Source organism: Vicugna pacos, unplaced genomic scaffold, assembly GCF_048564905.1.
Source record: "Vicugna pacos unplaced genomic scaffold, VicPac4 scaffold_151, whole genome shotgun sequence".
NCBI lineage: Eukaryota > Metazoa > Chordata > Mammalia > Artiodactyla > Camelidae > Vicugna > Vicugna pacos.
The window spans coordinates 95-27,687 of record NW_027328831.1 but is presented as its reverse complement, the minus strand read 5'-3'; the positions used below and the strand labels follow the sequence as shown (position 1 = coordinate 27,687).

The window sequence follows — 27,593 nt, the reverse complement described above, 5'->3', positions numbered from 1 at the left end:
CCAATAAGCACAATCAAACGATGTTCAATATCATTAGCTGTAAAAGAAATCAAGTCAAAACCACTAGGAGAAACCGCTTCACACTTACTACAATAGGTTATAATAAAAAAAAATGTGTAACAAGCACTAATGAAGACACAGAGGAAGCGGAGCGCGCAGCCCTTGCTTTTGAGGATGTAACACAGGGTGGCCACTTTAGAAAACAGCCTGGCAGGTCCTCAGAGAGTTGAACATTTGGTTTATGAATGACCCAGCATTTCTGCTCTCTGGTCACACAAGTAAGAGAACTGCAAACAAATGTCCACATAAAAATTCCTACAGGAGTATTCACGGCGCCATTACTCTTCACAAACAAAAAGCAGACACAACACAAACGACTATCACCTGATGAATGGGTAAACAGTAGGGCCCAGATATACAGTAGAATATAATTCAGCAATAGCAAAGCATAGAGTACTGACCCAGGCCACAACCTGGAAATACATTGAAAAAGTTACTCAGTGTGAAAGAAGTCAGTCACAATAGACAGTTCCATTTACATGAAATAACTTGTTTTACATGAAATGTCCAGCACAGGCAAATCCATAGAGAGAGAACAGTGGCTGCCTGGGGCTGGGGGAGGATGAGGAAGATGGGAATGACTGCTTGTGCATACAGGGCTTCCTGTTGGGGGATGAAAATATTCTAAGATTGACTGCGATGCACAATTCTGGGCTTTGAGTAAAAACCGCTGCACATTTTAATGGGTGAATTGTATTAAAACTGTTAAGGACAAAAGCACCTAGGGCCAGAACCTTCAAATAGTAAATGCAAATTGCTAACTTTTATTACAGGAAGAAGAAACTGCCCTCAGCATGAAAGCAGGAGATCGGCAAATATGGGTTAACAGAATTGGACAAGAGCATTTCACTTGAAAGAGTTGCTGAGTGTACACGAAATATTCAGAAATAGGAAAATCAGCTTGACATCACGAAGAAGCATTCTGCTTCAAATGCAGATCAAGGATTCGGCAAGCCCAGCTGCTAGAAATAACCAGAGAAGAAACCTGGTTCTTACAACAAGCACCAGAGCCAACAAGGAAATGGTGGTGAGGAAAGCAGGCAGCCAAAAATCTGGAACAGTTTGCTACAAATAATTTCTCCACTGAAAATTCAAAAATAAAATGAAAGTGATGCAATGCTTAGCTGGCCTCACGTTAAAGGGCTTCCTCTGCTGCTCGACAGTTCTGTAACCCCGAATGAGAGACTCAGGAGAATCAGCATGGCTCCTGGCAGTCCCCAAGTGACTGCCCTCCAGCACGTTTACCACCATCACATCTGCCAGGGTTGTATTGCAGAGAAGAGACCAACTTCTAAAAGGCACAGGAAATGTTTACCAGGGAAGAAAAGGCTGCTGTCAGTCCTGGGACAGAGGCAGTGTGAGCAGAGGCCAGAAGGCTGCAGGTGAACTGGAGCAGACCTGGGGCAGGAAGGGACCACGGAAGAGCAGATCTCAATTTTCTACTCTCTCTCCCTCGGGTAGGAGAGATAAAGCCTGCATCCTTCTCACCTGGAACTGTGGGTTCTGGCTGGCAGAAGTCTTACGTACAGGGAATGAATACTCAAGACTCTGTGGAAAAAGTCACGAAAGAGAGAGGGCGTAGGGACCCAACTCCACGAGCCTCTCAAATGATCCCATATTTATTGTGTATAATCAAAGGAAAACGTCATTAACAGTTGTGTGATAGTAAGCAGGAACTTGGGGAAAGAAGGATGAGACAGAGATTGTAGAATCCACCATGAGTACAAAGGCTTAGTGTATCTTTAGGTAAGTCATGGGGTGAGGGGAATAAGATACATCCTTTAGACATGTGAATTACAAAGCAGACCACCAGACCAGCTAGGTCCTTGCTTGGGGGATAATAGAGTATCTAACTGCACACAAGCCCAGCCTTTATAGCTGTGGGCCTGGGTCATTGCTTTGCGATGAGCAGAGTGCTATCTAAAACATCATCTACGCAAGCAAAGCATTATCTCTGCTTTTTAAGGCAAGGAGACAGGAGTGAGGATGCACAGGCACTTGCTTGCAAAGCAGTTACTAAGCATACGTTTTCTTCTTAAATTTGACAGGCGGCTGGGGTCTGTTACAATTTGTTAACCCAATCATGGGCTCCCACATGGAACCATTATGGAGGACACCCTAAGGTGACAAATCCTGGCTCTGGGTCTTTTCCTGCCAGCTTCAGCCACTCTAGCAGAGTCTAGGCACATTCCTGAATAATGATCATACAGAACCACCCACACTGTTAACTCCTGGTGCTTGAAACTTAATTTTAGCTCTGCACAACTTAACGTAGAAAAGTTTCAGAAATAAAAGATATTATATTTACTTTATATCTCATCATAGGACTGATTTTTCTGATTGCTCTAAGCTGCTTCTTCTTGGTAAAGCACCTAATTCTGCAGGTGAATTCAGTACTTTCTTTGGGCATAACTAGCCAGTTTGGGCTCGCTAACTTCTATTGGTCAAATACCGATACACTTAATTGATTTCATTGTTCATCAATTTCAGCTGGGAGCAGAGGGAGTGTCACTCTGTTCCTCAGCCCACCCTCAACCCTTATCATCAGCAACTCAGGCCTCCGGAAACCAAAAAAAGCTTTTGTTTCCCTTCTACAGTTTCAACAAACCCAACAGGATACATAAGCCTGGAGAAAGAATTCAACACAAATGTTAAAACAAAAATCAATAAACCTGAAGCAACTCCATCTCCGAATCATGATACACAATGACATGAGATTAAGTGTGTCAGGCCCAAAGCATGGGTGAGCCTGACCACCTGATTTCTATTCTTCAAAGGAAGGAAAGTTTTCCTATTTTTTATTATCACTCTGTCATTGTTTCTGATTAAGCCAAAAACTAGTTTATGAAATAATTAAGCATTGAAATAACAGATTTTTGTTGTATCAATTACAGAAGGCATTCAGAGGTGTTAGGAAAAACCACCTCTGTAAAAAATGCAAAATTTCTTCCACTGTGAAGAACACGTATACAAAATGCAACAGAGAATTCAAGCTCTTGTGGAGAGGAGCAAAAGCCACAGAATCAAAGCAAAGTCATTACTATGAGTCAACTCAAAATTCACTGGACAATCATGTTCAATGCATTCAATGAAATTTAAAGGCATACTGCAAACCATACACTTAATGATCTGCAGGCTAGAGGAAGAATTTCTCTCTTTAACAGACAAGAGTAATCAATAGGGTGCCCCACCAAACAAGGACCAAAGAACAATCAGGTTTTTAACAGTTCTGATATATCAGCATTTTCTAAAGATCAAAATCCAGAAATTTTAAACATTGATTCACACCACAATGAAACAAGCACTTAAAAAAAAAGAAAAGAAAATAAGCACATAGAACATGTACATAGATCAATGAGAATTTCTTGAGACGCTGGAAGAAACAGGCTATAGTCTTTTACTTGAGAAATAAAACTACTTTTAAAGATAAATGCTAAAACACATTTCATCATTCATGTTGCCTTGAAAAATCTGAGGCACTTGTATCTGATTAGAAAAGCAATTCTGAGTAATAGTGTGTTACAATTCAGAGCCAGTTTGCTTTAGAAGAAAAGAGAAAAGAAAAGCTACCGTTTCTCATATACTGCACAAAGTGTGAAGTGTCTCCCTGCCTCTTTCTCCTCCCGTTTTCTAAGCTCATGCTTCCCAACCCTTCTGAAACAAGTATGAGAACCTCTTATTCCCGCCAATATGCCAAATGACAAAAGAAAATCAATTTATTTGTGTAAGTATATGCTTAAACCTTGAACTGGAAGAGAAAGATATCAGAAGTCTATATGGAACTTATTTCTACATTCCTGAAATCACACACACAAACGTTCACACAGACACAGACACAGACACATACCCCCTGGATTACTGGGAAATTCACAAGCTTAGGATTTCCATCTTCTAGAAGATAACTTTGTAGTTAGTTTAAAATACAAAACTGTCAGCTTTGGAAAGCCTTGATCACCTGCTAAACCATCCAAATATCAAAGAGACCCAATTAGCCTTCTCGGTAGAATGTAATTTCCCATGATGGCAAAACATACCCTAAAAAGTCCTGGATCTAAGTCTCGTGTTTATCACTAGCTATGATCGTTTTTAAGCACATTAACAGATTCAGAAACTTATGTCTCAACAGCATTTATTCTTATTGAAATAGTATACGTGTTCATTTGCCTATACAGAGACCAGGTCCCATGATGGAGTTTAAGAGCTATTTTGTGTATTGCAATATTTATTTTTAAGTGCAGAAAAGGAGGGTGGGTATTACTCAGTTGTAGAGCACCTGCATAGCATGCACAATGTCCTGGCTTCAGTCCCCAGTACCTCAAAAAAAAAATAAATAAAATAAGGGCATATTTAAAAATGAGTAAAGTTATAAAAAAATGCAGACTAAAAACCACTGCAATCTAGGAGACACAATTACAATAAAAAAAACAAGAGTTTCTATCAATTATTGGCTATTTGCCAATCGCAGAGACAACCAGAAATCACACCTGATAACCATCACGTGTGATTCTCAGCAACCCTACTAAGTAGACACGGATGGGAAACCAGGCTCTGCAGATGAGGAGACGGAGCTCAGAGGAGCCGGGGACGCTGACCGTCCTGCTTCCCGTGACACCACATCAGCCCAGGGCAAGCGCTGACGGAGCTGCAATGAGGGGACACCCAGCTGCATGGAACCTTGGGGCACTGGGGAGTCCCAGAAAACACTAAAAACTGTTCAGTGAAAAACCAGCTCAAATATAATACACTGTGCCACATTCTTTAAACAGGGAAGATGAGTGAGACCTTTTTGATGCCTCCGTGTCCTTTCTGCCATCGTCAGTTACTTGCCCTCACAGCGTGACCAGTGATGAACTGGACCCCATATGAAGCGCACTCAGATGGCAGAGCATTTGAAGCTGTTTTATGAAGTTTGTAAGACTCTGTCTGTGCCTCACACAGGCGGTCATCCATCACTTCTCACCGGTGTGGATGTACCACCTGAAATCACTCCTTTCTGCTTTTTAAAATCCCTTCATCTACTCCAGACTTTTCAATAGCAAAGAAGCAGCTAAACCACAGACAGTGGACAGCTTTTCACCAAATTTCTTGAACAGCCCATCGGACTACCTGGAAGCCCTTTACTTTTATTAAACCCACTTCCAGGTACTTCATCATTTTCGGATTGGTGGACTTGGCCTCTGACTGAGCTACTCAGAGAGCTCCCAGCCTCACATCCGTGAGAGGACCCTGCTGTTGGGAGAAATCAGTGAGAAAGGCGTACATCCCCCAGTCATGTCTGCATGGCTAGAAGTGCCACAACGTGCTAAAAATTTATACCATCATAACCCCTGGGCTCCCATGGACTGGTTTCACATTAACCAAACTCATGAGACACTGATGCAAGAAAACCAGAAATTTAACTTATTAATGTAACAGAAGATGTGAAACTATGAACCAGACTGCAATATCAGAGTTCAACCATGAGTATATGTTCTCCTCCACGGCCCAAACACGGGCAGGCAGTCACATGGCAAGTGTGGACAGAAGCAGAGCAGGAAGGATTTCTAGATGAATTCAATGGACTAAATTTCTGTTATACCAACAGATCTGCTGCCTGGAAAACAATTAATTCTAATCACGGTGCACTCTTCGTGGACAGTTGCCGAGACACGACTGTGAGCACCTGTGTAACTCTCCTTTCCCTGTCCTTTCTGGGCTAATTGATGCACAGACGTACAGAAATCGAGGGATGCAGATACATCTAAACACCCAAAGCCCATTCTGGGAGCCACAATACCATACAGCCAGGGTTAAAATACTTGCTCTGCCACTTACTAGTTCTGTGACCTTGGTCAACTTACCCTCTGTGTGCCTCAATTTCCACACTGTGAAACTGGGATAACAATCAAACCTTCCTTACTCGCTTGTTGAGAAGATTGAAGGATTCATTTCTGTAAAACGCTCAGAAAAGAATGTAGCACATTTTGGGTGCTCAACAAATGTCAAATTAATATTACAGTGGTTTACAAGTCTCCTTCCTAATCATCTTCTGTGTTTCCTGGCTAGACTAATACCCAAAGGAAATTCTTATTTCTCCTTTTATAAACTCATGGGATGAACCCTTCTGTTCCATCCCACCACCTGTTTAAACTGATGGAAGGGATACCTCCTCCCCACTCCTCTGGGCCATGCAGAGTGCTACTCCCTTCACAGCCCTGACCCCTGGCCCACAGCTAGCCCTCCTCACATTAACAGATTGAGTTGTGATTCCGGGGAGACAAGCAGGGCATGTGAAACCCTTCCTTTCCCTCCAGTGTTGACTACCCTAGGGAAGCACCCTGGATGCTCAGCTCCATTGCAGAACAGCCCTGTGCATGATGGGGCTCATTCTCTCAAGGGAAGGCTTGCTGTGGCCCAGAGATACCTGGGACAGGGTGAGTCTCTACTTCTGGGACACAGTATCATGACACTCATTTATCCACAGCCCTGAAGTTCATGGAGAACGTGGCTTCATCAGTAACAAAGAAGACATTTATCGCCTGCCTACTCTTTTGTGTCATCTCTCAGTTGGCTGCTGGAGACAACATGTGTATAAGTATTGGTTCCCCTTAGGCCCCAACATATATGAAGTAACAAAAATTTCTGTGGCTTAACGTTGGTCCAGGGCGACTGTGTAACAGTTCTGACTCTGCTGATGCTAAATTATGGGTGTAGGAATTATGGAACGTCCTCAAATATCTTTCATCATAAAATCAGCTTTTCTTATTTTCTTGTTTCTTTGTAATTACCAAAGACTATAAAATGATGGCTGCACACAAAACAGCAGCTAAAGTTTATGAGCTCTCTTGACATACCCACTGTGGTAAACATGTTACATAATTACTAATTCTCACAATTCTACAAAGCAGATATGAGTGTCCCCTTCTCACAGACGAGGGGAAAACTCAGAACGAGCTGACTCAGGATCACATGGTTCAGTGTCAGCACGTGCAGGCAAACCCAAGTCAAGAAACTACACCCCATCATATATGTACCAAATCAACTCCCACCAATTAACACACAGCGGCGGGGTCAATACTCAGGGAACTCAACACACCTTTCAGCTTTATGGTGCTCCAGAGGCAGCTTCTAGCTGTTTTATAATATCCCGGCTCACTGGTTTCTAACACTAGAAGAAAAGCCCGATTTTGCCATTGTTTGCACAGCAAGTCTGAAATGTTCACAGCGAGATAAAAGAATAAAACTATGATATAAGCAGAAAAAATTTTCCAGGTAGAAAGACATAATGGACGTTGTGCTATTCTGAAGCATTAAGCAAAGGAATCAAAATAAAATCACATTGTTTAAGCCTTATTTTACAAACAGAAAAATTAAGACTGTAAAAAGTTGCAACAGCGCCACCTATGGCTAAAAAGACCTTCCAGGTTGCCGGGAAACATGCAACACAAAAATTGACTGTAAGATGAGAAACGAGAATCAGATAACTAGAAGCTTATGTAGCATATACTGCCCTTTGCTTCGGGGGGATGGAGGGGTATTCAGTATTTAATCTGATATTGCTAATACTCCTAAATATAAACAAAAGACATAGGCTCATGGAAGCTCATCTTAGAAGAGGAAAGAATCCAGTCCAGCCACTTCATTTTACACGAGGGGAGACTGAGACCTGAGATCTGTCCTCCTGGCAATCAGCAGCAAAGCTCTCCTAGGTCTCATGTCTTGCACTGTAGTAAAAACCAACAGAACTGTACTAGGCCTATATTCATAAAAGTCACGTCTGTATTTTTCCAACAGTAGGTAATCTAAGTATCTTGCAAAATACTTCTCAAAGAGCCAGGAAATCATAGAAGGGTATTGAAATACAAAAACATTTATTTACATATTAAAACAGCATGAGCTTTATTCTCTCTATTAAAAAAGTGACATGTCAAACCAAAATTTTGAAATTTTAAAACCTGAAAAGAGTGCAGAAAAAAATCAAAATTTTCTTTAGTCACAAAAGAGAGAAGCTTATTCCCTGATAATAATCAATGTGGATTCTTCTAAACTTAATGGTTCTGGTCAGGATCCCGAGAAATTAAATGTCTGATGGATGGTTACACGGCAACATGAATTCTGAGCTTACATTCTGTGTAAATAATCTTCAAGGTCGTCTGCTTAAGGCAATTTAAGTAGTCCCTGTCTCACTAGAATGACACAGATTTCATTAAAGCTTCATACTGCACTTAAAAAAAAACAATCCTAGTTACTTTAAGCCATATTAATGTATATCATATATACACATATTGAATATGCATCAGAAATAAGCTACCCTTTTTAGTATTCAGAGTTGATACTTCTAAACTATCAGTCACTGTGAAAGCACATTTTTATTAAGCACCTCTACGGTGCTTTGTATACAAGGCGTCCAGCTCTCACAGTCAGACAAGGTAAACCATATTACTCAAATTTCACAAATGACGAAATATACTTAAGCCATGTAAACAACTAAGATATTCATCATCAGGAAAGAAAAGAGTAAGGATTTTACTTACAATACTCACTGACAAAGTTTTCTTTCATACTAAGACTACATAAAACAAATTCAGTGTTTGGAAATTTTTCAGTAAATAAGCACCACTAGAAAAAACAAGTAACATCATTAGCAACAGTTGGACTTTCAAAGACCACTTCTCTCTTGCACAATAGTTATTTTAAATGTTTTGTTTTTAGTTCTCACAAAGCACTAAATTAAAAAACTATTTCCTTTACAGTCATTACCTGAGAATAAAACATTTGTGAAAATGTACAATTTTAATTTATGCCACTCTGCCTCTCATTCTCACTGGTGTCTCTCCTTTGAAGACCTCATCAGGCTGAGATAGCTAAAATCGGTCATTTATGGGCTCACAGGAGTTCGGGAAAACACTCAACGGGAAGCTGATTAGAGGAGCAATTGAGAATTCATCCTGTGCAGCCTGGATTCCAGCATCGAGCTAGCCACCGCCAGCTGCGTGTCATTTGGGGCAAGCTGACCCATCTCTCAATCCCTCAGCTACAAAAAAGGAGACACTGATACCTACAATCAAACACTTGCTATGAAGTAAAATATGAGCAAAGCATTTTAGCCTCAGTTAGGCGTCCACTCACAGCGAGTTTGGTCATTATGATGATGAGGATGGCTGTTAACAAATTAAGCTCGACCAAACAGGAGAAATCACCTTAAAGGAGAAACATTTTAAGTCCATGAGTATTTCCTTTTGGGTGGACTGTAGAATATTCTATAGATTTTTTTTTAATAAACCAAATTTTGTCCATTAATTGTAGATTTACAGGTCCATGGACAAGTCTCCAGAAAAATAATTAGAGGCCTCTAACCTCTGAAAATTAAGATGTAAATTTAAAAAAAAAATCAGGGAAGAGATTATACCTCATTTGGGAGAGTATGTGCTTAGCATGCATGAGGCCCTCAATTCAGTCCCCAGTAACTCCATCTAAAAACTTTGTTTTTTAAGAAATAGAGAATTAAAGCAAAAGGATGGAGGAATACGGAAATTTTTAGAGACTCATCTCAGATTTAAGATAGGGAAGAAACCATCCAATTCTCAGAAGAAATCTTGAGGACTATGTAAACTGGATCTGAGATGTCTAGTCTTTTAACATTATTCATGAAATCATATTACCAAGTCTTAAAACTACCTGATAACCCACAGTGGTGATACTGATCATAACAGCTACCATCACGTATCGAGCTCCGGCTAGGACTGCTCTGTTCTGACATCTCTACCCCTAAGGCCTCACCAGGCGGAGAGCACTAAATTCGGTCATTTATGAGCATCTCGTGTAAGTCCTCCATTTGTGCTTCTCACTCTCCCCTCACCAGCTCCTCTGAGGGAAGCACTGTTATCATCTTCCCCACCCGCAGATAAGGCCACTGAGGCACAGACACTAAACCCGTTCCAGGCCACATTGGAATTAAAGGACGTCTGTATTTCTGCTGTTTTGCTTTTGACAAAGGAATCTGAGATATCAATTCAAAGCAGACTGTTAAATAATCAAGTCTGTCAGGTCTTCACCTCAAAGAGCAGATACTATAAATTCCTGATGTAGGATGAGGCTGCCGTCACAAACTGACTCAGCTTGAAATTAATATCCAAGATGAAGCAGCGGATACACGTAAATTTTCACGATTGTCAAGTCTGCCCACGGGTCTGGGCCCTTCACTGCCTGAAAGGGGGTGAAATCCCCACCCGTGTCTGGGAGGGAAGCGCGGCTCTTCCCGGGCTCACCCAGGCTTCATAGGCTATTTACCCCCACAGACTAGCCTCAACGGTTAAAAGCTCTCAAGATTTTTACACCAGGCAAAACTGAAAGACATTTCTGTAGATGGAGCACTTTCTCAGGCTTAAATTTTTTTGCCTACACTCAGCCAGAGGGAGAAAAGAAACAGGACTCTACAAAGTCCTGACCCTCACCACTCACAGGAGTAGAATGACCACAGCAGAAGATGGCCCTTCACATTGCAGGATGTGAACAAAATAAAGATGCCCCAACAACAGGCACTCCCAGACACAGCGCTCAGCAGTCTTCTGCACAATCACAGTTGTGCAGCCCTCAACACCTTCTATTTCCAGAACACTTCATCAGCCCAAAAGAATCCCCCTATCACTAGCATTCACTCCGTAATCCCCCTCCACCCAGCCCCTTCCAACCATCACCTGCTCTCTGCCTCTGCATGTGCCTTTTCTGGGCTTTTCAGATCACTGAAATCAACAATATCTGGCCGTTTGTGTCTGCTTCCTTTCAATTAACATGCTGTTAGCAAGGCTTGTATATTTTGAAGTGGCATCAGCATCTCTTTATTTTTTATTTTTTTTGGAAACGTTAAAGATTATTAGAAGGTGGTAAGTACTATCAAAAAGAGTAGAGTGGAGCATAAGTGATTGTGTTTCAAAGGGAAAAGTGTGGGTTGAACAGTCAGGGTGGACTTCCCAAAACAGGTGGCATTTTTCATTTTCCTCTTTTTTTTTTCTTTTTTATTCACTCTTACGTGTGAATAATGTTCCACTACATGGAGATACTACATTCTGTTCATCCATTCAGCAGCTATGTATGGACGAGGTCCAGAAGAATGAGTGTAAGGGGTGACTAGCATGGATGGCATTTAAGCAAAGGGCAAAATGTGTTTTCAAAAAAAAGCCAACAAACAGAGGCGCAAGGAAATTCAGTGCGTTTCTGAGCAAAGTGCTTGCTTGCTTCGGCAGGACTACCGTGCAGGGCTGGGGCGGATATTGGCAGGAATCACGGTGAGGGAGTCACCTGAGAAGACATCCCACTGCAAGCAGCTCAGCCAATCCTCCTCCCTCATCCTGTATTGTTAGAGCAATGTTTCTAGGTTACTCTTATTTCAATTAATAGCATTTAACTGCACGTCTGATCATCACCATCAGACCACATTACCTCCAAGTCACAGAAAATCATTCACTGACCGGAGCAGCACCAGGACATAATGGTGATGGATTAGGGAGTCCTGCAGCATTCCAGCCTGCAGGCACAAACCCCACATGTGCCCTGGTGATGTCCAGAAAATAAAATGCATGGAAATATCTCACTGCTGGAACACGACAGCTGCCCTCAAATTGCCCGAAAATCATGCTGGCAAAGCACTACTCAACCTTCTCAGTACAAAAAAAAAAAAAAAGCTAAGAAGGCAAATTTAGGCTCTTCCATTGAAAACCAGCAGCCACCACTGCCAGTATTTGAGCTGGAATGCTCCTGACTTTGAGAACCACTGCGCAGTTACTTTTCAAACGTGAAACTCATATATATATACCACGTAGATGATATTGCAGTAGGATTTTTCTTTTCAAAATTTCCAGTTGCAAAATTAGCACAAGAAAGTTTATGTTTAGGCTTTAAAAAAAATCAATTATCCTCCATTTTCTTAATTTTGAACTTATTATTATTTTATAAATGGAGCTATGGTGCGTATTTAAAACCTTTTGATTTCTGAAAACAAGACGTTTATGACCTCACTATTTCAGAGCAAACTTTAACGATTCTTTGAGAGGTGGGGCCTGGGGTGCTCACTAACAGCTCTTTAAATACTGACAAGGATGTGCTATTAAGTAATACAAAGGCTCTAAGTCCACATTAGCTCAGAAAGCAAAGAAACCACACCAAAGACTTCCTTAAATATTTTATATATTCCTATTCTTTTGAATATTAAAGCTCTTAAAACATATGATTTTTTTTGAAAAAGACAACAGCTGTAATAATTTTCCTCTCACCAAGAAAGCAATCTTTATCAGGAATAAAAACCCCTATGGAAATCGAAATGACAGGACGTTTCTAGCTAAGTGAACATCCAGATCTGAACACAAACCTAAATCCTATCAGATCTCACTCGAAGGAGCTCTACAAAGGCCTGGGCAACCCTGGAGATTAGCTCTTTTGTTCCAAATGTTGGCTGAGCTAAGATAATCACACTAGGCATGGAAAGAGAGAAGAGGAATGTCCCCCTGGCAGCCTCCATCAGTTTTCTTCCAGCCACAAGGTGCCTCTAGGGCAGCCCCGCTAACAAGTCCCCCATAAGAAAAGCCGGCATCCACACTGCCCCTGCCGTCCCCAAGTAGCCCCGAAGCCCATATCCCAGCCTGTGAATGGCCTTCAAATGATCCCCCAGTTGGTGGCACCCTCCACCTCTTCCCCGCTACACACACACACAAAGCCACGACAGCCTTCCCAAAGCACAAATTTGATTACATCAACCCCACTTCAAACAGTTCAGAGGCTCCCTGGTAGAGTTCTAGCCCCACCCCAGACCCTGCTCGCCCAGCCTCATCTCAGTACATAGGTCCCCAGTGACCTCAGGAGCCCCCTGACCTGCTCCTACTTCCCACTTGCCTCCAGGTTCATTTTGACTGTTTCCCAAGGAAGCCTTCCCTCCCTCCAACCTCCACAATTTGTTCCTCTCTTCCTAGAACATTCTAGGCTAACTGACAACGCTAAGCTCTCAAGAAGCAAATACATTTTGCTTATTTATGTGGCTACACTCTCTCTCCCCTAGACTCACTGAAGTGCACGTGTTATGAATAAATGAATGACGGGTTGGATCTCAAAGGGACAGACATACCTGCTCTCACCCGTCCCGACCCTTTTGTCTGTAGTATATCAGAAGCAAAACCAGAAGTACCTTCCCAGAGGGTCACTTCTGTTGACACCCTTCACTGCCTACTGTGTCAGTTCTAGTAAAACTCAACTTCTTCCAAAGCCCTACACCCCGGACTCTCTCCAGTGTCCTCCCCAGCAGGGGCTCCCTCCACCCTGGACCGCACAGGGCACTCTCCCCGGGTCCCCACGCCAAAAGCCTCCAGGCCTCTGCCCGGGCTGCACCTGCGACCTGAGCCACATTCTTGACTCCTTCTCTTGGCTGACTCTTACTCTGTCCTCACAACTGAATGTACAGCCCATTTCTTCCAGGAAGTTCTCTCTGATAATGTCCTTTAAGTCTTGTCTGGGCTCTATCTATAGCAGCAGTACATGGTGACCAACTGGGTGTTTGCCCGCTCCTTTGAGACCACGAACACTTGGGAACCACGTGGGAAGGAGTGAGAGATTACAAGACAGGTGGGGGAATCAAAAAGCAGAAATCACAGCCCAAGTCCCAAATTCAAGGATACTTTCTCAGAAAAAAGTATAAAATATTTCACACGTGTGCCATTTGGCTACTATTTTTGTGGCTTGTGGACAGCAAGAACTTGGTGTTCTAGCCCAAAACCCAGGTTACATGCAAAGAAATGTATATATTCTTATCCAAAGGAAACCAGAGCTGCTCAACAACAGTTTTCATTTAGAACTGAAAGGAAATTTGATAAAGGCAATCTCTCTCTCTCTCTTCTTTCTTTTCTGGAATCATATAATTTTAGAAGTATTTGCGTGACTAACAGACGTCTACAGCCCGTGATTCTGCACTGAAGTGTTTGGGGCTGAGGAAGCCCAGATTACATTCACTCTGTAAATGCAATCACACCAACACACTGATAGGTGCCGTGAGTGGTGGAGCTGATGTTCCAAAGCAGGCAACATTATTCTGTAAGAGAACTCTAAATAGAAAGTAAGAAATGCAATGTCCTGTACTCAATTTCATTTGCTATATGGGCCATTAACTGATAGTATATCTTGACTAATGAAACCCAAAAATAAATTGTCAACTTCGATTTTCTTCATCTGACCGTTTTATGCTAACATCGGATATTAAACTCTCACTCCATATGGAAAGCTCAGGCCTACGCTGCAGCACAGTTACATCCCGTGGAAGAAAGCCGACCAAGGGAGAACTGGAGAGTTTCCCTTCAGAAGCTGCAAAGTCTGGTTTTGCACCTGTACACCATTTGCAACCACGTCATCATCAAAGGAGTTAGACGTTACCTCTCTGGGACGAAAATCACTGCGTGCTTCAGAACCATCAAAGAATGCTGAGCTTTGTGAAACAGTCCAGAGGCGCTTAAATCATACTTTTTCTGAAAGGCTCCAAAACTGACCCACTTCACCATTCCAGGTATAACAGGGAAGTACTGGAAACAGTAGAGAGAACATGCCCTTGAATTCTGACAAGGCCCTGCTTGAATCCTGCTACAGCATTTACTAGTCGCTAAATGGACCAATTCTTTAACCCCTCTGAGAAGGCTTCCCAATCCCCAAAAGGGGGCTGCCACCGCCCACCTGGGAGGCATGGATGTGAATGAAACACGCAAGTAGGGCGGCCGACTGGTACCTGACACGGGGCCTGGCTAGTTTCCCTCCGCTGCCCTTCTCCCCCTTTAAACTTGCACTGTTCCCCCGGTAACGATCAAGCCCCCGGAACAGACTGCCCGTATCTTCTGTGTATCCCTGGATACATGCCTTACCCTTAGGAGGCCAGAAAAACAACTGCCTCCTCCCAAGTCACTAACAATGTTCTTAAGAGTCTGGGTATTTTTAACTCTATTTTTCAGGGAGACTATTCCAGAATTTTGCAAGCACCATTCTCCAGGTTGGCTCCCCTCCCAGTGCCCATCCCTTCTCACCTCAGATCCTCTGTCTGACTGCCTTCTGTTCATGGGAAAGCGAGTCCGGTAAGGTGGGGCTCCCTAGGCCTCCCTCCCTCCCTCACAGGTGATTGTGACTAACTTCTCCCCACTCCTCACTGCAACTCTAGCTTCTGAGGAGTCTACCCTCCCGTACCCTGCAGCCTCTGCACCTTCCCAAGACGCACACGTGGCCACGACCCTCCCTTCAGATTTCTTCCTGGCTGGCCCTGCCCAGCCCCTGGCCCCTTAAGGATAACTGGCATTGCTTTGAAAATGGCAAACGCCACTGACTGACACACCAGAGCTGTATGGTCTGGGCTTTCCTCCAACCAAGACACAGCCCTGCCCCCCTCAGTCTCAGTCTGCAGCTCTCGAGATGATCTAATTCACATGCAAGGCTGTGAACACCAGCTAAGAATGACGACTCCCAACGTGTATCTCTAGTCCGGCTCCTTCACCTGAGCCCCAGGCTCATCGACCCGAGTGCCTCTTTGAAGTCCTAATTTGGATGACAAATGGCATCTTAAAAATGCCTCATGTCCACCATTTACTCTGGAATTCCATTCCTGTCAGGTATCTCCCAGACTCCCCATTTTAGTAACAGCCCCAGCACCCACCGAGGTGTCTGAGGTCACATTCAATTTTCACTGTTCCCTCCCCCAGGCCCTGCCCTGGAATCAGTCCTGTTATCTCCATCAATAAGCCCATCTCAAGTGTAGTTCTGTAGGGACCATGGCCGGAAACACACAAGCTCACAGCATGGTGCACTAACAGTCCTCCGTAGGGTGCTCCCTGGATGGGGAGGCATCTCCTGCCGCTGGTCACCTCAGAAGGCAGTGGATTCTCACACAGGAGGCCCAGGAGAAGGGACTCAAGGTTCTCCCATGGTCTGAGCTTTGAAGGGCCCGAGGTCTGGGGGAGCTCCTAATTAGCAGACACACTTGCCAATGAGCAGATGAGGATGGGGGAACCCACGCAAGGCTGTTATCACTTCAACTCATGGGCTCTCAGGAGCCATGGGAAAGGCCTGTGTCCAGTGTACAGCCCAGCCATCACAGATCCCAGCCTGCATTTGCCAACCCGGACAGCCTAGACTCCATCTACTTGCGACACTTACTTCTGTTCTGTTCCCCACCCAGAATGTGATGGACTCATTCAGATATTCTGGCCTGTCTCAAGCGAGACAAATTCAGTGAAAAATGAAGTGTCCACATTTGGACCAGAGCATGAAAGGAGAAACAAGGCCTCATGGTCAGCATGATGGTGGTGGCCAAACAATTCCACCAGGTGAGATGAACCAGGGTAGGGTTGAGAATCCAAGGTCCTGGGTTGGACAAATCATCTTCCTTCATTGTTGACTGGGGTGTTGGGGACTGACTACCACAAACTAACGACACGTTAGGGGGCCCACGTGGTGGGCGTCAGCTGCAACAGAAACGGATTCAGCTCTTTACTGCCAACATGGGTTAAAAGTAAAGGCCGAGGCAGGAAGGTCTGCACGGCTGCTGAGGCAAACCACAGACCCAGCTCTGAATGCCCACTGGCTGGAGCAGAGAGGAAGCTACGGCCCTTTTAGCAGTCCCTTTGCCCAACAGATCCAGGTAAGCCAGCTACTTAGGAGAAGGCCATGTTGTCCTGATACTCAGAAAAACCAGCCTCGTAAAGGGAAAAAATAGTGGCATGGATTTTAGACCCAATTCTGCCCATTTATGAAGGCAAAGTAAAGTAAATGGCACGGGGAAGTTGAATGCAAAAAAAAAAAATTAAAGAACCAAACGGTGACCTCTTCCTCCAACAGCGTCCCCTGCAGCTGTCACCTCCGTGGCGGCCACATCCTCACCAGTGACCGCCGGCCAGGAAGCGACGTCACGCACGTCACACAGCGACAGCCAGGAACCGCGTGCTGAGCACGTTTGTGTAAAAGCAGGAATCGAGCAAAATGCTGCAGAGTTTGACCTTACAAGTTTAAATACTCCATGAAAAGAATCCCTGAGCAGCCGACTAAATCAATTCACATCTTACTTCTTCAAAACAATGAAACAAATTTAATAAGGGCGCATTTGTCATCAAATAAAAGGAGGACCAAACATGTTCCTCAAAAGCAAGGATTTCAACAGGTATCAAACACCAGTGGGTGATGAGCTAACAAAGCAAATATTCCAAAAAATTAGAAAATAAAAAATGACTAAGATAATAGATGGATCAAAACAGCTGTTAAGTTGTTGCTTTTTAAAGCGATGGAGACTGTACGGAGGGCAATCTGGCTATTTCCAATGCAGGGTGTGCACAGCCCACATTTTCAGAAGCAACAACATGCTCACTGGGCAGTACAAGTGAAAAAGGAGTAAAGAAAAAGGAAAAGAGGAACAAGAGAAAATTAGAATCACACAAGAACAAAAATAATTTTGACTGCATGTACAAGAATTTATGTGAGTGTGTGAGGCCAGGGACGCGGGGATGGTGAGGCCCAACCTCACCTCCTGCTCAAGGGAAAGCAGGGGCCTGAGGGGAGCGGCGCTGCCGGGGGACCACAACGTGTTCAGCTCCCCTAACCAAAATTCGACCTACAAGCGACTAGGCAGCTTTTGAGCTACAAATTATTGTCGCATTTCAGTCTGAACCGTTTTACTCACTTCCACCAAGAGTAGCAGGAGAGAATGAGGCTCTGCTCCTGCACCAAAGCATTGTTTAAAAAATTAATGACTGTGGAATAGTAAAAGAAACAATGGAGTAAAAGTGACTGGAGGAGAATGTGCTTGACCCGAGCTCACTGGCCGCGTTATCTCAATGACGTTCAGATGCTGGCTGAGCCCTTATGGTACCAGAATAGACAGACCCACAAGGAGGCAGGTTTAATGCGCTGAACCACTGTGGGCTAAGTACACATCCGGCTACTCCGCCAAGTCCCAAGGGCAGACTTCAAAAGGCAAAAACAAGCTGGCATTCTCTGGTGGGTCTGCAGACTCAGAGACAAGCATTTGTTGAGCAAAAATGTCACCAGTGCCTCCTATGACAAAAGAAGTGGCACTGGCGTGGGGGCTGGGGCAGGGCTCCAGGCTTCCACTGCTCACTCACCAGTCTGTCCAGGGGGAGAAGGTGGTCCCTGCTTAGGTTTCGCTGATGCACCTACTTGACTAATGTCTGGGGCCTCAGCAGGAGTTGACAGATGAGGTGAACGGAGCGAGACTCTGTGTAGCACGGTGCTGGGAGCTATGCCCTCAGCAGTGCCCAGGCTCCTAAACATGCCAGCTCATCTCCAAGAAGCAGATGGGGAGTGCGGGCATGTAGATCACAGGGCCCTGTGAGGACAAGTACAGATCATGGCCACGACATGCCTCTCCTCTTCCTTAAGCCATAGAGGTATTTCTGGGGAGGAACAGAAAATTCATCCAGAGCCTGCTAGGTGGGCTCTCGCAGGTGGGACTAGTGTCCCCTGTGCTTCTCACTCACAGGGCTGGTCTAGACATTCTTTTTATTAATTCCCTAGCATCTTCTCCTCCAACTTACCAACAACCAGAAAGTAGGATCTGATCTTAGGTAAGTTCAAGAATCACAGAGCACCACCTCCAAAGCGGGCCCGGTAGCACATGCCAGGTCTTCTGACCGCCACCTGTGGGACCACCATGAGCCCTCTCCAGACTCAAGGACCGAGGCCGTAGGCCGGGGGGACACAGCTTCCCTCACTCACCCCAGCAAAGGGGGACCACGTCTCGGCAAAGGCATCTCACCCTCTTCAGCCCGAGGGAAAACATGATAGATATACGGGGAAACAGAGCAGAAGGTGGGGGGTAGGCAGCCCAGAAGAGCTCATCTGTACTTCCGAGGCAAAGTGGGGCCATTGACTTAATCACAGGGACACAGTGGGAATGAACATTTCCCTGCTCTGTCCCATACACCGTGATACGCCTTTCCCTGCATAAGGAGTTCATTAGGAAGTCCCTGGCGGTGTTTCTGATGTCCTAACTTGGCATGGTGGCTGTCGGGCAGGAAGAGACGGCCTGAGCTGAAAAGGTGCTGGGCCTGGGAGGCAGGTGACAGCGGCTCCAGCCGCAGCTCAACCAGCGCCTCGTTCTGCCTCTCGGGGCTCAGCATCTCATCTATAAGCAAAGGGATGAGCATGTACCAGGACAGGCTGCGCAACAGAAATGAAATGAGAGCCATGTAAAGAAAGTTTCCCAGTTGCCACGTTTAAAATTTGAAACAAAGAAACAAACCAACAAACAAAAAACAAATACTAGAATGTGATTTTAAGAACAGATCTTACTTAATCTACTGTATGTAAAATACTATTATTTTGACATGTAATCAATATAGGAAGTAGAGAGATAGTTTATGTACTTTTACTAGACAAGCCTCAGCGTCTGATGTGCATTTGACCTACAGTACATCTCAGCTGAGTCCAGCCTCCTCCCCAGTGCTCCTAGCATGTGGCTTTGGCTACTTTATTGGACAGCAACTCCAGGGGTCCCACCATGTTCCTGGCTGTAAAGCGGGAGTAAGTGTCCACACTAACCCTAAAAGGATCTCTCTGAAATAAAGGCGGATTCACTTTGAAATGTCTGGAAACCGGCGGGCTGCACCTCCCTCCCCCCTTGGCTACAAGATTGACTTCTTCCTTGCTGATCCCTTTCTGGATGTAGGGAAGCAATCCAGCACACAGCCAAGGTGGACTGGCTTCCAGGTAAACTTACCTGCTGTCTGTGTCCAGTCCCATGAAGTCCTCCTTCTCAAACGGGATGCAGGGGAGGGGGATCTTGTCCCCAGAATTCTTGGGGCCACCATCCAGCCACTTGGACTTGAGCAAGATGAAGAGTGACTCAGTGAAGTCCTCGATCCTCTTCTCCACCACCCTGCAGTACTCTTAGATTGAAGGCAACGTCGGTGCGTGTCTGCTCGGCTACCTCCCCATGCTGCACAAAGACAAAAAGCTGAGAGTCATTAAGCGATGCACCATACAGCTCCTCTGCATGTGGAGCTTCTCGAAGGCCTTGGCAGAGAGACATTCGGTAATGGTGACAAGGCCCACGACCTTGGGGTGTTTCTGGAAGACGCTCCACCGATTCTCGGGCACATAGCGGTGCCTGTAGTGGATACAGAATGTCCACTGGGAGCCACAAGGGCTGATATGGCTAACCGAGGTGAGTAGCTGATAGATGCAAAAGAAATTCTCCTCTGAGATGATCTCTATGGATTGGACCACAACGGGACGAGTCTGGTGGTCCTCAGCACACTGCACGTAGTCAGGGATGCTCATGTTGCAGGCTCTGCCGAGAGGGGAGAGGAGATCGAGGTACATTCTCTGCTGTGTGCTACGGGCCCATCTGGGTTGCGGTGACCTGGTGTGTACCAGCCAGAAGACAAGGGAAGCCAAAGCAAATCCAAGGGTACAGTTTGTCCTCAGAGTCTGCATATGGCTACTGTAGCTCGGATCACATTACCCAGCTTTTGGTCTAGGCTTCCTGCCTCTGCAGAGAAAGGTCATTTCTTATTTTCTATTTCCAAGCACCTAGCAAGGCCCTGATGCAAAGTCACTGCTCAAAAATGCTGAATAAAGAAATGAACAAAGGAAATGCTTCCCCAACCCCCTTCAGCAGAATATAAAGAGAAGGACCACAGTAGGATCAAAAGATCTGGATTCCTATTCAATTTATTTGAACTCCTAAGCTTCATAATAATGGATAAGAAAACTTGCCTTGGGGTAGAGGGTACTGTTCATTGGTGGAGCACATGCTTAGCATGTACGAGGTCCTGGGTTCAAACCCCAGTACCTCATTTTAAAAAATCAAACAAATAAATACACCTAATTTCCCTCCTGAAAAAGTATTTTTTAATTCAAAAGTCAAAAAACACCTTGCAATTGACACAACATTGTAAACTTGACTATACTTCAATTAAAAAAAAAGCCTTGCCTTACAAGAATATATCTGGATTACGGATGTTTGAAAATGTAAAATGCATAGGGTACCACCTGCATAAAAGGAGGTGACTGTACACATGTTCTATCCCTCCTTTATGAGTTATACTTCCTTTGGGGAGGTTATAACCTCTCAGAGCTAATTTTCTCAGATTAAAAAATATAAACATTACCTGATTCTCAGTACTGCTGAAGAATCAGATAACTCTATGAAAGCATCTGACCCACAGAGTTTACTCAATAAATGTTTGTTGAATGAATGAATAAACAAGCAAAGTGAATGCTGCTCCCTGCCACAAACCATCATAATGGTACTGCCTGGAAATCCCAAGCCCACGTTCACCCGACTCTGCATTAACAATGTGGGTGACCTGGACAGGCCTGCGTGCTTCACGAAGCCCCAGTTTAATCGTGAATAGAAATAAGGGCAATAACACAAACCTCAAATTGTTAGTGAGTCAGTAATGAATTGTACCCCAACACTGCATGATGGAACCATTAAGAAAACTGGGCAAAGGGTCCATAGGCCCTCTCCATATAATCTCTTACTACCACATGGGAATCTACATTACATCTCAAAATTAAAAGTCTAATATTTTAAAGAGGTTATCGAAGTTAGGTGAGCTCACTGTCTCAAATAAGGAACACACAGTACAAATAGGACAATGCCCAGCCCATGAGATACACTCAGTTAACATTCCCACTGAGCCCACTAGTCCCTCCAACTTCAGAGCAAGAGGATGGGTCCTCGTGGCAACAGGCCACAGCACCTGAAGCTAACAAAGCTAATGGTGTCCACTTAAAAGAGCCCCTGTCACCACCCTTGTTCTAATTTTCTATTTGTAATTTTTTTCTTTTCATTAAATTGGAACTCCAAATTGCATAGAATTCTTACCAGATATCATGATGGCAGCCCTTCAAAACCTGACCACAGAGATCATGATGGCAGCCCTTCTTGGTGAAACAATAAAATGAAAAGCCATTTCCACAAGACCTCTGTGTAAATCTACTAGGGAACTTCATCCTGGACTGAGGAAGAGGACTGGGGAGTAGGGGGTAAACTGGGACACGGAGAAATATGGGCCACCTGTCCCACAATGGACTTTAGACTCACCCTCACCCTCCAGGAACTTCTAAATACACACAGACAGAGTGCTATGGACAAGAATTTTTTTTAAACAAATCCCTGAATCCCTAGCAGATCTTGTTTCTACCGAGACACAAATGTCTTATTTGTATAATGTTTCACAGAAGCCTTAAAATATTATCACCCCAACTTGACACATCAAGAAACTGAGGTAGAGAATTTTATCACATTCTACAAGATTAGAGAGAGGCCACGTCAGACACCGTATTTAAATCCAAGTCCCTGCTCCGTTGCTCACACTAGAAAGTGTCACATACTGCCTCTTTCCTGCCCTCTCCCTGCAATAAATCTCTGAAGAGTCTTTTCTGTGTCACCTGCAATCAAAATCACATCAATTTTTCACAAAGAGCTATGTCACTCCTTGGAGGACATACCAAAATCTAAAGGGTTGGGTTGAGAGGAGATATTTGCATTTTCTGTTTCTCAAAGGAAACATGGCTTTAAAAGAAACTGAAAAGTATTTATCTAGTCTAAGCGCTCATTGTGCACAGAAAGAAACGGAGGCTCAGAGGAGAAGAGGAAAGGGCGTTATTAACAAATATTGCCTCAGTGCAGCACCAAGCCAGCCCTGGGCACTTCTGGGGGAGGATCTGGAAGGCCCAGGAGAATGAGTGTTAGAAAATAGAAAGAGAAGAAGAATATAAGGCCCCGTCTCTACACCACCATACCATGAATTTCCACCAAATTACCCAGTATGGGTGCAGCCAATAGTAAGGTTGTCTAAACAGGTTATTGAAACCTGGAATTCTCAACCATAGTGGAAATTCCAGCATTTACTGTGCTTTTTTCCCAGTTCAATCATCAATTCAGTGGGCATTCTGTACCAGGGACTACACGAGACCTGGAGTTCTCCCAAATAAAGATCTCTATTACCACGTGTGCAAACCACATAAAGGCAACCAGAAGAAAAGCGCCCACAGATAAGATGGAATTACTGAAACTGAAAGCAGCCAAAGAGCATATATTACTAGGAAAAATGGTGCTCCTATAAATGGACTCATGGACATAGAAAGCAAACTGTATTTAGCAGGCAGGAAAGGAGGGATTAACAGATACAAATTAGTAAATATAAAATAAATGACAAGGACCTGCTATATAACACAGGGAACTATATTCAATTTCTTGTAATGAGTTATACTAAAAACAATCTAAAACATATGTATATACATATGCATATGTTTATAACTGAATCTCTGCTGTACACCTGAAACTAACATTGTAAATTGACTACACTTAAATAAAAAATAATTTAAAAAATAAGTAAAAATAAAAGCAACGCCATTAAGAAAAAATAAAAGAACACTCTAATCCCCTTAGCTGTAGGTGGTGGAGAATTCTGGTTGTAAACACCAAGTCCACTGGATCACTCCAGCAATGGCTGTCACTCTTTCTGACCATCAGAGAGTCACTTGCTTCACTGAGGTTTCTTTTCTCTTCTGTGAAAGGCTACAGCTGCAACTAACGATGTATAGAATCTCATCATTCACAAGCCCAACAAGTAGTGAGGACTTCCCATGGGCCAGGCTCTGGACAGAGGAAAATATAGGGTCCGAAATATATTCATGGGTAGAAGAAGTTTGTGCCATAAAGACGTTAATTCTTCCTGTTTTGATAGACAGATTCATTGCAATTCTGATTAGAATTCCTACCAGATTTTTCTTGGAATGTAACAAGTGAATTTATGGTCAAGATTAGCCAAGAAATTTCTTTAGAACCACCACTGGGGAGGGGTGGATAGGTCATTAATTTCCACTGCTCTTTCTGAAGTGATAAAAACGTTCTGGAATAATAATGGTTGCACAACTGTGAATATGCTAAAAGCTGCTGAATTTTACCATTTAAATGGATGTACTTCATGGTGTGTGAACTATATCACAATAACGCTGTTATATGAAAAAATATTTCTTGACAAATATTTTTCTTTTTATACCACTAGTCTGTCCCACAATTTAAGAAAAACAAAAAACCAATACAAACCAAACTGTGCCAGGAGTTCTTTAGGACTGCAATATCCCTGGGTCTCCAAGGCCTCTGGTGATGCTGTTCCTGTTAACACACACTAGCTGGGCTGGGCTAGCTAGGGACTGTAACTATCTTTTTAAAATTGACTGTCACACGTTTCACCCTTGGAGAGGGAAGGAAGGAGGATATCACAGCTTCATGCCTTCAGCTCATTTTTAACAGAACCAAGCCCTGCTTTCACCACTGTTAATCCCTCTCAGTATAAAAACACGTGACATCAACAAGCACCGCCATCATAACACCTGAAAGTGTTCAAGATACTTACCTGCGGCAGAAACACTGAGGGAGGAGACAGAAGCTTGCTCAGCACTGATGCTCCCTTTTCCCGACTCCACCAGGTGAAGCTGGGCGCTACAGCCAGAGGCTCTCAGTCCGGGGAGCAGCACACACGCCACTGAGCTGGTCCTGAGGGAGGGTGAAAGGGAAAGGAGGGCAGCCCTAGGGGGGAGGGAAAGGGGGGGTGCGGGCTGCAGCCCCGCTCGGAGGCCAGCCCCAGCCCCAGCCCAAGCCGCCCGCCCCGTCCGGGTGTGCAGACCCCGCCCGCCCGGGACACAGCCCGCCCAGTGGTGGGGACGGGTCGGCGGCCTAGGAGAGGAAGCCCGGGAGGGGAGGACTCGCGGGCGGAAGAGGGGAAGCGGACGCCAGCCGCGGACTGAGGGGAGCCCGGCTGGGCCAAGAGGCGGCAGGGGCACACCTGGCCCTGGACAGCTGTGGCCGGGGCGCCGGGGCAGGTGGCGCGGGCAGAGGGGTCTGGCCCGAGCAATCGAGCTGAACACACGCTGACTGGCGCCCTGGGGGGCTGTGACACGCCGACCGCCCTCCCGCAGCCGCCTCACCCCTTTCCCGATATCCCCTCACCTTGCACTTCCACAGCCAGAGGCCCCGGCCCCAGGCAGTAGCCAAAGGCCTACAGGGCGACAGAGCTGAGAAGCCATTGGGGCCGATCCCCGGCTCGGAGCTGGAGCTTCCAACCCGCGGTCCAGCTGGCAGCAACTGCGCATGCGCAGGAGGGCCAGCGATCCGCTCTGGGTCCTGAGAGGGAAGGGGAACCGAGGGAGGGAGAATAGGGGAGGAGGAGGGGAGGCGGGGAAAAGTGGAGGGAGACACATGGACTTGAGGAGCAGAGGGAAGGCAGTTATCTGGAATTGGGAGGGGAGTAACAGAGATGGGGAGAAAGCGTTTTACCTCTTGTGGCACCCCGAAGGAGGCAGCAGTCCTGCCTATACACCCTTCTCTTACCCGTCATTGCCCACAGCTCATATTTTACGTCCCTGGCCCAGCCCTCCAGCTAAGGTCTCTGCAGAAACCCTACGGGTATCATACCCGTTGCCCCCACAAGGAGCTAGGTTTACTGTTGCTCAGGGAACCAAGCACCCGCAGGTGTTGTTTCTCAGAACTACCTTGGGAAGAGTACATATTCCCCTTTTACACGCTGGGAAACAGGCAGGCACGATCTCTGCCTTAGCTCCACTGTCCCAAATGTTGGGCTGGCAGGGAGCGGGAGGTAAAATGTCAGAGCCCCAGAAGGAGCAGACTGCCTGAGTGTTGGTGTAGAGTCCCCATCCCTCCTGGGTAAACCACACCCCAACCTCGGGGAATAATCAAGGGCTCACCGTAGGCCCCTGTGTGTGGGAGAGCTGCCCTCAGTCCCAGTGTCCAACTTGCTAGGTAGGTAGAAGTGTTATTGAGTCCAAATTCATTCTCCTCAGTGCAGGACAGGCCAGTAAGTTGGGAGACCAAGTGTTGGGGCATGGAATAGCAAGTTTCTGTAGACCTAGATGGCAAACTAATGTCCTGGAAAACCATCTCCCCAAGTCAGAATTCAGGCTGCTTTCCTATGTGCTTGGTTTTTGCAAACTTCTTGGTGTAGGAATTCCTTCTTGTTAGAATCCTTTGTTCTTGCAGCTATCTCCCTGGGTCAGATCCCTGTAAACCTCCAACAAAACAAACGTTATTTTCTATTCTGCAACGTGTTATCTTTATATGATTGGAAAAGTGTTAAATACCCTTAAAGGTCAGAGCCTTCAGAATAGGCTCTCCTGTATATTTTAGGCTCTAGGCAACATTGTTTTACAAGCAAGAAGAAGCCTAGGAGACAGAGCACAGGGTTAAAGTCAAAGGAACAGATCTAATATGGAGTCAGATTTCTTCTTTTCTATTACTGTGGCAGAAGCCACTTGAGGATTTAAATCCCTTAAAGTTAAAAATAAGTAAAACTTTAAAGGAATTTACATACATTGGTGGGAACTTGCATAGCATATCTGGAAAAGCACACAAAGGATTGTAAACATTGGCATCTCCAGGGAGGCGTGTAAGAACAGAGGATGAGGGAAAACTTCTTTCACTTGAGTATTTTTTGCTCTGTTTGAATTTTTTTAACCATATGCATATATTTCTTTTTCAGTTAAAATAAATGTGTAATGGAGCAAAGGAGTAACTAGCTCAGCAAATACAGCAGCCATAGACTCACTGAGTCATCATTTTCGATTTAAGCCAGGAAGCATTGATTGTCTCTCTCCTATGTGCCCAGTGCTGTTTTAAAACTCTTTTATATATTTTTTTAATAAAATAATAACATGCTATCCCTCACCCCTGCTCAGGGCTGGTGGGAAACCAACTGAGTTTTTATTGAGTTGTTTTCCAAGGAGTAGAGATGAGTTATAAACAGAACACAACTTCAGGGCAAAACAGGCGGACTGGTTTTCCAGCAGGCCAGATAGCGATGACGGGTTTTCAATAGAGGCGCACAGAGGCTGAGAGAGAAAGCCTCCAGGACCCTACAGAAAGCTGCCCACAGTGCCTTCTCCATGGCACTACTGAAATAGGAAAGAACAAATCTGACTCCATATTAGATCTGTTCCTTTGACTTTAAACCTGTGCCCTGTTTCCTAGGCTTAGTCTTGCTGTTTCTGCACCTTTTGTGAAACAATGTTGCCTAGATCCTGAAATATACAGGAGACCCTATTCTCAAGGCTCTGACTTTGAAGGATATTATCACTTTTCCATTCGTATAAAGATAACAAGATACAGAATAGAAAATAACATTTGCTTGTTGGAGGTTTACACGGATCTGACCCAGGTGAAGAGCTGCAAGAACAAAGGATTCTAACAACAAAGAATTCATACACCAAGTTTGCATCAACCAAGCATTCCCGCTTCCCCTTTTTAATATAAGAAGAGCCTGAATTCTGACTTGGGATGATGGTTCTCCAGGACATTGGTCTACCATCTTCTCCGCTGGCTTTACAAATTAAAGCCGCTATTTCTTGCCCCAAATCCTTGTCTCCTGATGTGTTGGCCTATAATGCACGAGTAGAACAAGCGTGGACTCGGAAACACAAACATACATTGAAAGTACGCATTTGGTATATTAAATGACCTGCTTCCACTCGTATTCCTGAGGTTTTCTTCTCTTGACCAC

General features: G+C 44.7%; 1 protein-coding gene across 1 annotated transcript in view; it reads right to left on the bottom strand.

Moving 5' to 3' along the window:
• LOC140695133 (uncharacterized) overlaps positions 1–25,283 on the bottom strand; it is a 74,821-nt gene extending 49,538 nt beyond the window's left edge. The window contains exons 1-3 of the mRNA XM_072958030.1: positions 25,031–25,283; positions 24,438–24,577; positions 19,781–19,999 (exon numbers count right to left, since the gene is read on the bottom strand). Of these exons, the coding sequence (XP_072814131.1) occupies positions 19,781–19,803 (23 nt within the window). The 5' untranslated portion in view covers positions 19,804–19,999; positions 24,438–24,577; positions 25,031–25,283. The remainder of the gene's footprint in view (positions 1–19,780; positions 20,000–24,437; positions 24,578–25,030) is intronic.
• Between the last annotated feature and the right edge of the window lie 2,310 nt (positions 25,284–27,593).